General features: G+C 38.5%; 1 protein-coding gene across 2 annotated transcripts in view; it reads right to left on the bottom strand.

The window, feature by feature from the left end:
• Positions 1 to 15227, bottom strand: part of EP400 (E1A binding protein p400) — a 48182-nt gene that overhangs the window by 14536 nt on the left and 18419 nt on the right. For both annotated transcript variants that reach the window (XM_032705459.1, XM_032705460.1), the window contains 22 exons: positions 14750 to 14886; positions 14233 to 14402; positions 13567 to 13741; positions 13028 to 13164; positions 12251 to 12437; positions 11152 to 11318; positions 10180 to 10334; positions 9423 to 9659; positions 8184 to 8348; positions 7179 to 7346; positions 5954 to 6045; positions 4864 to 5162; positions 4193 to 4395; positions 3914 to 4083; positions 3481 to 3677; positions 2912 to 3023; positions 2264 to 2407; positions 1797 to 1955; positions 1449 to 1532; positions 758 to 889; positions 592 to 636; positions 331 to 484 (listed from right to left, as the gene is read on the bottom strand). In XM_032705459.1, coding sequence (XP_032561350.1) covers positions 331 to 484; positions 592 to 636; positions 758 to 889; positions 1449 to 1532; positions 1797 to 1955; positions 2264 to 2407; positions 2912 to 3023; positions 3481 to 3677; positions 3914 to 4083; positions 4193 to 4395; positions 4864 to 5162; positions 5954 to 6045; positions 7179 to 7346; positions 8184 to 8348; positions 9423 to 9659; positions 10180 to 10334; positions 11152 to 11318; positions 12251 to 12437; positions 13028 to 13164; positions 13567 to 13741; positions 14233 to 14402; positions 14750 to 14886 — 3489 coding nt within the window. The remainder of the gene's footprint in view (positions 1 to 330; positions 485 to 591; positions 637 to 757; positions 890 to 1448; positions 1533 to 1796; positions 1956 to 2263; positions 2408 to 2911; positions 3024 to 3480; positions 3678 to 3913; positions 4084 to 4192; positions 4396 to 4863; positions 5163 to 5953; positions 6046 to 7178; positions 7347 to 8183; positions 8349 to 9422; positions 9660 to 10179; positions 10335 to 11151; positions 11319 to 12250; positions 12438 to 13027; positions 13165 to 13566; positions 13742 to 14232; positions 14403 to 14749; positions 14887 to 15227) is intronic.

Genomic DNA, 15227 nt, shown 5'->3' with positions numbered 1-15227 from the left:
GCATTCCACGCTGCCTCTAAAAAGCTTAGTGAGCTATTAAACAGAGCCTGGTATAAAGGAAGACCAGCCTTGTCATAACTCTCATAGTAGAATGGCTGTTTTCTAAAACTGCCTTTAAGGACATCTATGTGTCTAAAAACAAGGCACATCATAAGAACAGGGCCTTCCAGTGATACTGTTCCTTCAAGGCCACGGTGAGACAAGAAATTCGTCTCTTCAAACCTGCAAATTTGATCTTTACTGGACCAGACATGGAGAAGAGATGAAAAATCCCCTGATTTTTTTAACTTTCAGCAATACATCTCGGAACAGTTTTGAACAAACACTTACCAGATGGATCTGTTTTGTGTCGTTTACGCTCCTTCCTGACATACACTGGAGGCAATTTTGATTCTGGAATAGGGGTGGTGTCATACATCAGGCACATAACAGAATCTATGTAGATATCATTGTCATCCTGTGGTGGAGTAGGAGGAGTCCAAAGCTGCACAGAACAAAATGTGTAAGTACTGCAATATTAAGTCTCACTGATCTTTATGTTTCAAGAAAATAAAAAGCCTGTTCAGGTTGCCTGGTGTTATTTTTACTTACCGGCATAATTTCAGTTTGTCCATCTGGACCTTCATAGACATATTCCTACACAGCAAAAAGAGAACACAATTCAAATGACCCAACTGCACCTTCAAGAAAAAAGATATTCTCAGAATAACTGCTAAGAAATACAATATTAAGAAAAACAAGACTGATCAGGAATTACTTTGTGGTATGCATCCTCCCGAGTGTAGGTTAGAAGTTCCTCTTCATCCTCCCAAAGCATTTTTTGCTCTTTTTCCTTTAGCTCCTTCATATGCTGGATTTCCCAAGCTTTCTTTGCACTTTTCAGTTCCATCTAGATGAAAGTAAGACTCCTTAGAAACTTTATGCAGCAACAGACACTAGATTAGAAGCCATCAATTTGTATTTTTATGGATAAACTCCTTAAACTTTGACATTTTCAGGCACAGAAATCATACAGCAATTTCTTAACACATTCTTTCACAATCATGTAGAAGATATTTCTTGGTCTCCGTTGAGGGTTTTTAAACCATCAAAATAAAGCCATCAGAACTTCAGTTAAACAGTGAAGACAAGCAGAACACAGGCTCACTGAAATTAATGAAATTTTTCCCCTATTACAGATGGAGTACAACAAATATTTGCTGAGCCAGGCTGAATGCAATTCCCATTTTATAAAAAAGAAATTAAGAACTGACACCTGGTTAAACCAGAGAATCCCAAAATAATGAGCTCTCTGTAAGACATTATGCTCTTCATAAAGCACAGGGAGAAAAGATCACAGAAGTGCCTACAATATATTCCACATCATTGACAAAACTTTCACTTCATATTGAAAATATAATAAATGTTCTTCGGTGGCAGAACAACATGGAAAAGATTGGTTGTTTTACCTCGTTCAACCGTGGCTCATTGTCCTCAACTGAACCGTGGAAGAGCTCCAGATAATTCAAAGCATACCTCTCAATTGGAGTCAGCTGAGAGAACATATCAAGGGGGAAAAAAAAATGTTAGTTTTAGGATAATAAAAGAAATGTTATCCAAAGTATCAAAGCTCTCCTTAAAACTCATCTCCCTCTCTGATGCTTAACATCTTAAATCAGCGGGAGATCTCCCATTCACTTCATGAGAGTATCAATCCCATAGACAACAAAGTTGCTTTAAGGCCAGACTGCAAAGAAATTGAAATATTTGAACTACACATTACTTTTTAACCAGATATTCATAGAGAGTCATGGTACCTGATCCACAACAGCAACCAGCTCCTGCAGCTGTGAGGGCTCTTCATTGTATTTTGTCTCGTAGAGCTCTGAGATTAAAGGTTCAATGCTTGACTCGGATCCTATTTCTCGTAAGTGATCATTTGACTCCTCATCCTCTCGTTCAATACTGTTGAGGGCCTTTCAGGAGGACATAATTTAAAAATAATTAAGACTTCAAAAACGTGGAAAGAAATCCCATAGGAAGTTCACTGAAATGCAACACAAGTTTCTGGAGAAAGTCTCTGCTGCAGCAAGAGAAACAGTCCCCAGAAAGTATAAAACTCAGCTGTGGGTTTTTGGAAGCTTTGTCACAAGGAGAATGACAAAACAATGTAAAACCACCAGAAAAAAAGACTGACAGAATTTACCCAAATGAAATGAGATTAGACAGCTGTTTAATACTAATGTTGCATAGCTGTATTTTTAATGTATGTGTTGATAATTACCTCTATGAAAGGTCTTGCAACTTTAGGTGAAATATTTTCTGCTGGAGAAGGCTCTTGAGAAAGTACTACAAATTCTTCTGCTTTCACTCTAAATCCAGAATCCTCCATAGGAGAATGAACCTCAAACAATTCCTGAATCGTTTGCTTCATAAATAGAAGGGGAAAAAAGATAAATAAATTCAGCTTTTGGGAGCATTCTATTTTTTAATATATTGGCAGTGCCAGGCAGGATGGACTGGCTTCATCAGTGCAGTCACTGTCTCATGCATCTTCAGAGCAGCAGTTGAGAACCTATCTCTCTAAATGCCCAAATTTTATATTCAATATTTTTAAAGCTGTTGAAACCTTCACCCCCACAAGCTCTGCAGAATTTTGCAGCAGGGTGAAGAAATCAGAACATATTAAGTCACAGAGGTGATGTCTGTGCATCACTATGCAAGTAACGGAACAAAAGCAGATGGACAGTATTTGAGAGAATGTGGCCCAAACACTGAGAGTTCAAGCAATCATGAAATCCAATATGTTTGCTATTTCATTCTAGCCCAAACAGACTTCTACTAAACTGTTACTAAACACTCCGGCACAGATGCTTGAATTTATTAAACACTGCAACACAGGTGTTTCAGTGTATTCTGAATATTAACTTACCTGTGTTAAAAAGGCCATTGAATAGTCATTTCCCTGAGCAGCTACTTCTCTGATCAAGTCCTTTGTGCCGTTTTTCAAAAGTTTCTCTTCTACAGAATTACCACTGACAAGCCTAAGAAAAAAGGAAAAAGTATAGCAATCTGAAAAGTCATTTCCAAATCAGCTTTCAGAAACAAAAAGATAAATTGTCCTTAGAGAGTAACACAGGACTCTTAAAATGTAGAATTTGTGGGGGTTTTTTTAGTTCTGGCACAGACCCAGAAAAAAACACACTACTACCTCCACTGTAAAACTTGCTTTTACTAATTCATGTAATAAAAAAAAAAAACCCAACAACATAAAGGATCTCACTTGAAAAATTCCATGTAGACTAAGAGACAAAACCCATGCAGGTATTTGGTGTTAAACCTCATACACATTTTCCCATGATATCCTGGCATCTTTTATATTGAAGTCAGGTGAAGTTTTCACATGGTTTCCACTTTATTCCAGATCATACAGGGCAGCACTACCTGGAATAACCTTACATTGAAGCATGTTAAAGAGCAGACACTGATTGCAACCATTACCTGTATATATGGATATCTTTACATCTTCCAATTCTGTCACACCATTCCTGAGCTTTTGCATCCATCACTGGATTTAAATCATTGTCATAGAACACAACAGTGTCTGCCTCAACAAGATTGACTCCAGTGGAACGACTGTGAGAGGAAAGGATGGCACAGAAAATGCGCTTGTCTCTGTTGAAAATTTTCATCAGCTCCTACGAAAACGGAATCAAAGCAAGGAGTAAATAAACACACAAAAGAAAATACCAAACAAAATTAACTATAGCTCAATAAAAAACAGACAAAGTTTTTTATTGAAAACTTGGAACAAGTCCAAGTGTTTCAAACTGAATAAGAAATTAGGCAAATTTCCTTCCCTTGCTGTAGTGTATAAAAGCCTGAGCAGCAAATATTGCTGTACCAGTGGCCAACTGTAAGGGGGCACACTTACCTGCCGCTGTTCCTGGTTAGCATATTCATCAATCCTCACAAACGTGAGGAAATGGAAATTCAGGAACAACTCCAGTATGTCCAACATCAGAATCATCTGCGACAAAATCAGCACACGGCGCCCTTCAGATTTCAACTTCTGAAGCAAGACAGCAAGAGCTTCTAATTTTCCTATAATTCAAACAAAAAAACCAATAATGGAATAATGGTTTTATATAGGAATTCCACTCCAGTGACACAGGAAATTACTGAAATATTGTCAGCAAATGCCCTCCTTTACCTGAGTCATACTGCACCAGTCGGAGGTCGGGGAACTGCAGCAAGTGAGGAGTTGTCAGCTTTTGCAGCTGATGCAAGTGTGGAGCTGCCTTCTGCCTCAGGCTGTGCTTGAGGAGTTTCAGTCTGTGACTATAGGAAGGAGGAGGATTTGCTACATATAAACATGGGGGAGCAGCAACTGCAGCTGGCAACACGAAGAGAGCCCTGTGAAAAGCATCAAAACAAGGGAATACCAATTTAAAAAGTTACACACAAAATGATCATTTATAATCATAGATGCAGCAATAATTTTCAGCCTGTTAAATGCTATCCACTATATGTTGGTCTTGGTTAAACTAGTTTGTGCCTGCATCTCTGGATCTTAACTCTTGTTAATTGACTCCAAGAGGTACCTACTCACAAGTAAATCCAAAGTGTACGAATGTAAGCTTAAGTACGGTCAGTTAAATTTGGTTTTCAAATTAGGAATGAGACACTGAAAACTCTTCATTAAAGATCCTGAACGAAACAGAAGTGACTGTCACTTTTATATTCATGCTGAACATCACTTAGTGCTAAATAAATCAGTCTAAACCAAACAAGCTCACGAACAGAAACACAGGTTCTTTGAAAAAGAGTGTTTTAGAAATAACTAGATGTGGTAAAGGCTTATAAGGTAGAGTCCCATATTACCTGTCAACAACATCCTTTAGAGATTCTTGTTGCTGAACCAAGCTGAGGATCATTTCTTGCAAAGGGCTACTCGTTCCTCCGGAGGCACTTGAAGAAAGGCAACAGTTGACGAAGCCAGCCCACCTCCAGCTGTTGCCTTCACTGGGAGCCAGCTGGGAGGGCTTCCTTTCCCCAGACAAAGAGCAAACACTCAGCAGGTCTCTGCCGTACACTGGGGCCCGCGAGCAACGGCGCTCGTTGCCACAAAATATCCTGTCCAGGCGCTCCTTCAGAAGCCGGTTCTTCTCCTCGTACGTCTCCTTTGCCAAGAAAAGTTGGAAAAAAACACATTTGTTGCTCATCACAATCACTGAGGAATAGGAGTTCCTTTAGAATGAAGCTATGAGGGTCAGAGTACTGCGTGCTTTATACCACCAGCATCTCACTTTGTAACTGCTACTAAGACCAATCACAAAAGGCATAAATTTCAGACAAAATTTGCAGACTGCAGTTCAATTCAATTCATATTAGAGAGTCAATTCTATCCTAGTTTAGCATCTTCTCATTTTTTTGAAGTACATTTTCATAGCTTTGGAAATAAAACAATATTAATCATTAATAATTTCAATTAACACATTAATTGATAAGGTGCAGGTCCTTGCACAGTTTGATATATACTTGATGTTTCCCGCTGCTTTATAAGCTACTTGAGCATCTTTTCTAAAAATTTGTTAAGATTACAAATCTATTAAAATTTGCCCGTCTTTGTGTTCAAAACACATAGAAAATCTCCTGATTCCTTAATTTATGCATGGCTACATAATTACAATATATTACAGTTAAAAGAACCTGTCTGCTATCACAGCACAAGAAAGCTGTCAGATGCCTTTATGCACCAGAATTTACTTTAAACTATGGATTATGGATGAAAATGCATCAGATCTGTCAATCTGAAACACTGACAAAAGTTGGAGTTTTTTTTTTACCTACTTGGTAAATATCAAAGTTCCTTATTAATTCTGGCTTTGTAAATTATAGCTTCCAACTATTACATGGACTTAGTACTGATTCTGAAAAGTTGTGTTTCCATAAGAAAATGAAAATGGAGTACCTGTGACTGTCCATGTGTAGGTGCTGGTTTTAACACTGCTCCCATCTCACCAGATGGCAAATTGGCAACTGCAGCTCTACCTGGAATACAAACTGAGGATAAACCTTGTGTTTATATATTCATTCTTCTGAAGATTGCTCTCCTTTATTATTTGCAATAAGCAGACACTTCATAGCTGTGACACCATCACTGCAGACAAATTTTTAGTCTAAATGTCCATTAGGTATTGCAAATCTGTACTTTGTTAGACATCAGATATCTGACAGGTATTTACACTAATGTTTTCACAAAAATCCAAGATAGAGCAATGAAATTTTACTTTGCTTTGTACAAAGACCTGCTGCATTTGTACTTGAATCAAAATGTCATGTATAGTGCAATATGTATTAACATTTAGAAGTCATACTCTAATTCAGGAAAAGATTATTCTAATTTATCTTAAACAAATCATCTAAGATTTTTCAGAAAACATATCAATTCAGTGTATCTACAAATTGATGAAACTATACAATGCAATCTCAGTAGCATTCTACACATTAATACATTGAAATGGAACAGAAAACAGTCTGTTTTGAGGGAATGGTTTATATCCACAAAAAATTACAGCAGATGGCCATTTCCAGTGAATGATCTCCTAGTGCTGTATTTAAATTTATATAATTTAAAAATCTGCTGTTCTGTTGTAAATGCATTAATTTCTCTATTATTTTTGATCAACATCTTGGCTGTGTTTTTAAGCAAAGAACTGATCACATTTGCAGCAAGGTGCCAAACACCTAAGCAACACTTGCAGAGGGAAAAGGAAAACTGTAGCTTGATCAACTAGAGAAGATAATTAGATAAAAGCAAAATCAATGTGGAAAAATGGAGAGAATTGTAGGACATTCTCTCTCAGTAGAGAAAATAAGCACCCTTGACTTTTCACTGCAAAAATTAGTAAAGTATTTCAAATTTACTTCCTCCCACTAAACTCTGACCTAAAGCAAAACTGGCAAATAAAAATACATCTATAATAAAGTTGCAAGCTCTCCCAAGTTTGTACTAAAAATTATCTAAAATCTCCAGTACCCATCATGCATAAATGAGAAGGATTTGCCTCATAGTTTACCTCCTTCTGAACTCCAGTTACAGAATTATGATCTGTAACAATTTGGAGTTATATATCAATGTGATTTTAGTAAGTGAGTATTTAGACAGAGACAGTTCCTCAGGCTGGAAAACCCACCTTGCTGTGTCACTGCTGTGGAAGTTGGGACACCTGTCTGATGCTGGTTTCCTAAAGCATTCAGAGCATTCTGCACAGTTCCTGCTTGGGACACTGTCTGCATGACAACTGGGCCCTGAGGTCTCAGGTACTGCTGGCCAGGTGCTGACACAATCTGAAGGACACTTCCTGCATGGGAGAATTTTAAAACACATTAGGTTGGATAGAGTGGAAATAAATAAATAGTTTTCTCTAGCAAAACCTATTCCTCTTGCAAACTGATCATTGCTGTTTCAAACTATGTTGAATTTTCCCAGACAAGTTCACTACACGAATCTGCCACAACATCTAACAGGAGGGAAACACCCAAGTCTTCATAGTTAACGAGGGGTTTCTTGTCATAGGGGTATCATTCTAATCTAGGTGCTTACATAGAATTTAAACAAAATCCAATCAACCAAAAAATCTTCACTTAATATTCCCTCTATTTATTTTGTTGGCCACACAGAATCAAGATATCTAGGTTCTCCCAAATTTGGCAACACACACCACCAGCAAGGGAAATTTGAGGGCAAAATGTATTGTAGGTAGAGCATTCATAGGTCAGGGCAATAGTTGGGTCAAAACTCAGAAGCACATCAACCTTGAAGTATTATTTACATCATTTCAGAACAAACCAAGAATGTCCTCAGTTTTGTCTGTTTCTGTTCACCAGGGAGTTTATATCAAATAATGCCTCACCTTACTGTAGCTGCATTGCATGGATATGAAAACAAATTAAATAATAAAATTTTGGAAAACAATACAGAAAAAGAAAGTACCCATGTCTTTCATTTGATAGGCACTAATTTTTCAAACCAGAGGGACCTTGGCATCCCTGTCTCACACAGAAAATAGGAAGAGCAGAGCAGTACAAGCAGCAGGGGTGGAAAAATCTCCTTAACACACAGCAGTAAGGAATATGTTGCCCATATCAAAACACGAGCATCCTAAATAATGGAAAACTCCCTGTTTTGGAATAAGTACCTTGTAACTGCAGGGGCTGCCCTGCAGTGAGCTGCCGAAGTTGACTGTGTGACAAAGTGAACTTGTTCCCTTGGAACTGCAGCGTTACCGGGGTCTCTGGCTGAGCGATCCTGCCTTGTGCTCCTGCTATAGAAGCCAGCTGGGCTATTTTTACTACCTCACCACCTGTTAAGGGGGGAAACAGGCATCAAAAAAAAACCAAAGTGGGAGGCGAGTGGTTCAGTATTCACAATTCTACGCTTTGGTTAGTAAACTGGTGCTGAAGCGCCTTCCATGCATAATTATACTTAGTGCATCAAAAGTGTCATATAAAAGTTAAGCAGGTATTGCTTTCTATATTTGTTGGACAAACTGGAAAGAAGCTGATTGTTTAAAGGGTAAGAACATCAACATTTTAGAAATTACCACTTCCATTAGCAAAAAAAAAGTTAAGAGCTACCTGAAAACTCATGTGACACTTTGTAACAGAACGAGTATAGACATTAAAGTGATTTTCACTGCCTTTTCAAGAGCATGAAGGAAGGTTTAAGGAGGAAATGAAAATAATCACACGTGTGGCACTGTAAATACACATTTGAAATGGCCTCAAATTTGCTGATGAAACATAATTTATATTAAGCGATCTGCATTTAGACAAACCAAAAAGCTTTAAAGTGACAAAGGACAAAGCTTTTTGCGATTTAAATGCAGAAAGGTTAGAGAGACATTCAAGCAATAAGTTTTATGACATTGAGAAAATACTGGTGTGAAAATTCAGCTTTTGTAAAGGCAGTGCATTACCCCAGAGATAAAATTAATACAATCAGTGCTCAGTACTCTCTACACATGCTAATAGGCAGTGCACATACAACCTTAAAGCAAAGCCTCATCGCTTTTCTCTGCCTAACAGTTGCGACGTTCCTCTCCGCGAGAGAGGCCTTTAGCAGATGGATTAGTGTTTAACATGAAAGGAATAATTAGGATAGAGCTAAAACATTTGGTCTGAAGGAAGTCTTGCCAGCAGAAGAAACATGCAGAAAATAGGAGATTAAGTTGACACCGCTAATGTATGTCCACAGCAATTCTATTGTTTCTTATCCAATTTTCGATTTTCCTTGGTCATAAAGCAACGTACTGAGCAAGGCTAATCAGAAGAGTGAAAAAAAAACAACGATTCTGTACACATCTTAGGGTGCCTAGTAACTTAACCTCATTGTAGTACAAAAGGTGGGAGAAACCTTGAAAGGGGAGGCCACTTACTAGGCAACCGTGCCTGGGCCTGAGAGGTGAGAACCAGCCTCTGAGGCAGCACACTCTGTTGGATGGTGTGCGGGGGGGGCTGTGGCTGGGCCTGGCCTGGCTGAGGGGCCGGCGCAGAGGTCTGGCCCCGCGGTTTCACAGGGTTGGCTGTGCTAGTTGCTGTGGTGAAGGTCGCTGCGGGCTGGTGTCTTGGAGCACTGGTGGAAGCCTGAGTTGTCTGAAACTGTGCTGCTGCGGCTGCAATCAATAAGGGTTGTTTGTGCAAGCTGTTAGAGGTTTTAACTCCGCTCTTTTTAAACAACCTGCATTAAAAAGAAACCTTCCAACAGGATATTAAAACGGCTACAGGAACGGCTTGTCCTTACAGACTGGGATTTCTAGCCACACCTTTTATTCCATCCTATTTTTATAACATTATCTATTTGGAAAGCATTGTTTAAAGGCTAAACAAATATATAAAAGCACTGTAAATTCCCATCTTTGACAGAACACTAGACGCCTTGGGGGTTTAAATACCAACTGTGCCATATTTACTCCATATGCTAACAGGTTACACAAAGCTTAGTTTTGCATTACACTGGCAGATCATACTGTAGAAACTAGTGGGGAAATTTACTGGCAATTAGTCTGTTGGTATTTTTAAGCCATTAGTATTCTAGACCATTAAGCTAGAGGGAAAAGGAATTCTATTAAACAGACTAACTTGTATCTGCCTAGGCAGAGGTGCAGGTGACCAGGGCAGCACTAACTCCCTTACCTTGGTTTGAGGACACCGTGGCTATGGGTGATCTGCCTCGCACTTGTCCCTGCTGAGTCACCGTCGCTGTGGTCACCGTGCGCTGCACTTGAGTGCTTGGGAAAACCACAGTCCTGCCCTCGGGCTTCTGACCGTACTGAACGGGCTGGAACAGCCTGAAAAGGAAATGACAACTCAAAGTCTATGGGAAGATCACAGTTTGGCCTTCAAAAATAAACTCTGTTCCCCTGAGGAAAGTATAAACTGAGCGTGTCAGATGCAAATCTACTTCTTGCTAATGGCTGAAGCTGGTGAGACTCTCCACTCCAGCAACTTCCTGAGTGGACACTCCAGAGAGATTTTGCTAAGACCAAGAAGGAGAACTTTCATTGCCATGCACCCAGCTGAATGCAGGATGCATCAGAATTACAGTAAATAGCTTAAAGATGCTGGGCCAATATCTGGAAAAAGAACAGGGCTCTCATATTATTTCCAGAGACATTAACATGCTGCAGGTCACCAGGCAGCTCTTCTGCATCAGAAAGACAGTTCCACCTTATTCTGAGATCACTACTTGACCAGGAGACAAATACACTTCAAAAATTTACTTTATATATCTCTTACATAACACTGCAAGCAAAGCTAACACCGTAGGCCCAGCTTAGTCTTGAATTATCTCCATGCTAATTTTGCAAAACAACACTCAGTTGACATAAACAAGGTCCCCAAGAACAAAACTCTTCTGCTGGTGAAGTAAAAACTATGGGAAATCCATCAGCAAACTTCCAATGGAATGGTATGCCTCAAAAAACTATTAAAACAGAATCCTTATTTTCAAGGGTAAACAAGAAAGCAAGAGAATAACAAAACCCAAAGTCAAGCCTGAAGTTTTGTGTGGACCCCATTAGCAGAGATGCAGACAGAACTCTGTAAGCAACAGAAGTACCTTTTCCTGCTGTAATTCCAGCTTAAAAGGAGTGCAGGAGTACATACCTGCTTGGTTTGAGCTTCACTGGAGTGGGCCTAGCTGGTGGTGGAGGGGAGCTGTAGATTTCTTCAATCAACTTTCTAGTAACCTTTTGTTTTGGCAACATTTGTGCTTCATAACGAGTCATTTTGTTTTCCATTCCAATGAGATCAAAAAGAGACAGGTCTGATTCCTAGAGATATTGTAAAATAAGGTTTGTTTTATGTGATGACCCAAACAGTTAAGTTCTCTTTATGTTCTATGCTGAATTAAATTTCTATATATTTATTTTTAACTTGAAATAAATGGTGTAAGTTTAAAAAGTAAACTATTAATTAGTAACCAAAACTGTCTAGAAAGCCTGGAAATGTATCTTAAATTGACAATCCCATTTCAAGCACTAGAAGAACTGAAATCATTAGCCACTTACAGAAATCAAAGCAAGGTACATTTAACAGTTCTTCATATATCGTAAATTCCAAAGACTTAAGTAGAACTCTTAGGTGTTTGTTAATTATTAAGCTCTAATGCCAAACTATAATTTAGGAGTAGAAAAATAGGAAGGACGGAAATAAAATCAAACAAAAAACTTCAGCTGCTCCATCACTCACAATTCTCCCTAATGCAATTGTTTCCTTTGATCATCTCAAAGAAGGGGATCACTTGTTTAACAATAACAGAAATAGTGGTACTTCAAATGCATTGACAGAAATGTACTAATTTAGTCACTGAAACAGAGTATTTACTCTCATGTGAAAAAGAAAGTCTTGCTTTCCTTTAGCTACTGAAAGTAAAAAGAAAATTACAGAATGCCATAAACAAGCACAGTGCTACCCAGACTGTTTTGAGCATTGGAAAATTCCTGCAAACATGAAAGTAAAGCTAATTTCTCTTTGACCAAGTAGTTAATGAAAAAATACTGTTTACAAACTTGAAAAGCTCAAACCACTATTACAAAAGAAGGAGATGCAGCAAGTACACACGTGGTAGGCACAGTTACGAAATAATGAATTCCTCCTATTTATAAACTTCAGGTAGACTTATCACATATATGAAAACAATAAAAATACTGAAATTCTGCCAGGGCACTAAGAGAGAAAAAAAAATATTAACTTTTCTACTCACCTTCCAAATATCCCTTTCCAGGGCACTCAGTACCAGAGATGCTGTTCTGTATTCCAGTGTTTCTGATACATAAGAGGTGCTTGAAAGCCGGGGGTTTATCAGATCAGGGTGGTTACAAATCCGCTGCAGCTGCATCAGGACATGCAGGACACTGATGAAGTGTCCACTTTTGAGGGCTTCTTGGGTTCTACCAATTAAATTATACAGAAATACGTTGATTTATGTACACTTTTTAAGGAGGTGTCCCTAAATCAGCAAGGTGAGAACGTGCAGTGCAGTATGTTATGCAGAAGTCTTAAAACAAGTTTAGATTTTACCTAGATCTTTCTAGAGCATTTTAAGCAGCACTGTACCAAAAGTTGATTTGGAAACATGAAACTTAAGGACCAGTGCTGCCTCACAAATACAACCTATGCAGCTCCCTATCCTCCACCTGCTTTGTTTCTGTTTCATACCTGCACCTATCAATTGCCACCTGGGTGGGGGTGAGGAAAAACACTTAGGGCTTTAAAAAAAACGAAGAACCACTCATTAGAGACAAATATTAAAACAAAATAGCAGCGAGTCTTACCATTACAACTCGATTTTCAGGTTTTATCATAAAGCCATAGCACCACTTGCCTGTAATTCTAGTTTACAATGCAATCACATTCTGGTCACTGGTCATAATGGAACATGTCAGAAAAGCGCTAAAACACTTCCGAGCGCGACAATTTATTTACTCGCTCAAGCAATAAAAAGTGACAGCATTTTTTATTTACTGTTTTAACCCCTTACCCTGGTTGCAATATGACATCTTCGTACATGGCTTTCTGTCGATTGGACAGGCGGCACTTCAGCACATGCTCGTATTTCTTCGTCAGCTGCTTCTCGACATCTCTCTTTGATCTTCGCAAAATAAACGGCTGAATCATCTGAAACATTTCATGATTGAGGGGGGGGGAAAAAAGTTCTCACTTCAAAGATGCAATTTTACAACAGGAAGCTAAACTTATTCACACCTAAGGGATTTGATGTGATAAACCCCATATGCTGTATATGATCATATTGCTGGGCCCACAGTTGCATATATTAATTTGTTCTTTAATTTCTGCATGCCATGCTTCAAAATCTGAACCCTGTATTATTTTTTTAAGAAAGTCTTTATACTCTTGTGGTAGCAGAACCCCCTGCTTTCAGCAAGATTTTCTCTCTGAATTGAAAAAAAGTATTAAGAAAGGACAGAAATTTTGAGCTGAACCACATATTTTTATTCCCCTCCCTCCCCAACAGTTTAACTACTGTAATAGGACAGATGAGAAAAAATGACAACATACTCTGTGTAACCTGATGACCAGTTTATGGCAATAATCCTGGTTCTCCTCATTAGGTGCTTTTACTGGAAAATCTAGGTAAGGTCTGGAAATTCCTGGAATCAGAAAATGGACCATCGTCCACAGCTCCATCAGTGTGTTGTGCAAAGGAGTGTCTATCAGAAGCAAACGATGCTGGCTGTGAATTAAAGAAGATTTTTAATTGACACAGCATTTAGTGACTATCATTATGAAAAGGACACCAATATTCATATCATTATGAAAAGGACACTGATTACTGTAGCTTTATGTTTGTAAGATACACAGCAGAATTAACTAGAGTTAATAAAATTAAACCTAGGATAAATTATCTTGTTAATCTTGAATATACCACCAAAACAGCTTCCTCATTGCAGAGCATCAGCACCTATAAGGGGATCTGTTTGAGAGGACAGAGTATCAGCAAAGAAGAATTATAATGTTATGATAGCGGAAACAAAAATATCCCGAGCATATCTCTGAATCCTGATTGATTCAAATAAAAGCACCTCTCTATAGGTGCTCGTTGCACAGGAATTCGGGCAGATGAAGTCAAGAGGGGTCTCTTTTTATCAGTTTTCTGTTAAGAACTGTGTGACATGAAAAGAGAAAAACCCACTGCCAGCAGGAAAACAATTCTCTGCTCCATACCTGCGGAGACTGAACAGTGCCTCCCAGTGTTTCTCAGTCATATTCTTTATTTGTTGCATTTCATCTACTATTAAGTATTTCCATCGCATTTTCATAAATGCTGGGTGGCCTTTGAACAGCTGTTTGTAGGAAGTGATGCACACATTGAAGCTGTTGGGTTCTGTCCATTCCTATGGAAAAGGAAAGAGAGGATGAGACAGGAAAGTTAAGGCAGAACTCTCAAATATCTTCCAACCAGCTATTTCTTCCCTAAGAACAGAAAGACACTATTACCCAACACATCATAAGAGAAAGTCTTGGTCTTTGGATTATAGTCAGTTTTGCAGGTGAAGTATTGCATGTTTTGCTCAATGCCAAGGGGTTCCAAAAATAACTTTGAAAACCTAGAACTATGAGGTGTGAACGTCTCCATAAACCAGCTTATAGTGTTTAAGACTTCTCATATTGCATCACAATGTAAGGAATACACAGATAAATGCAAGGTCTTAAACACTTGAAGAGTTGCAAAATACAGTACCTGTCTTTTTGCCCTAAGTTCCCTTTGGCTCCCAAAGTAGAGAAGTATTTTCAAGCCCGGGCACCAGCGTTTCAATTCCAGCTCCCATTTCAATATGTTACAGCTCCGTACAACAACAAGGTGAGGGCCCCAGTTCCCTACAGAAGGGAAGCATAGCAGTTAACACTAGAAACACACTGCTTACAATTCATGTGGTTCATATTCTCCCTTGATTTTAAAAGTGCAGTGCACTAAATTCATCACTAAAAATGAAATCCAATAACAAAAAATAGAGGTATTTTAATGACTAATCTATTCCCAGGCATTAAACAATTAGTAAGGTTTTTCTATACTAGTAAGAATTTAGAACAATTCAGAAGAATTTTGTCCCCTAGAAGGTAACAGCAGATTGATCAAACTCTACTTGATCAGATGGCACCCCTATGTCACACTATGTAACAATGTTTTTCTGACATAATCTCACCCTGAGCATGAACTA

The sequence above is a fragment of the Chiroxiphia lanceolata genome, chromosome 18, assembly GCF_009829145.1.
Source record: "Chiroxiphia lanceolata isolate bChiLan1 chromosome 18, bChiLan1.pri, whole genome shotgun sequence".
Taxonomy (NCBI): domain Eukaryota; kingdom Metazoa; phylum Chordata; class Aves; order Passeriformes; family Pipridae; genus Chiroxiphia; species Chiroxiphia lanceolata.
The sequence above is the reverse complement of the archived record's forward strand: the minus strand, read 5'-3'. Positions and strand labels throughout refer to the sequence as shown.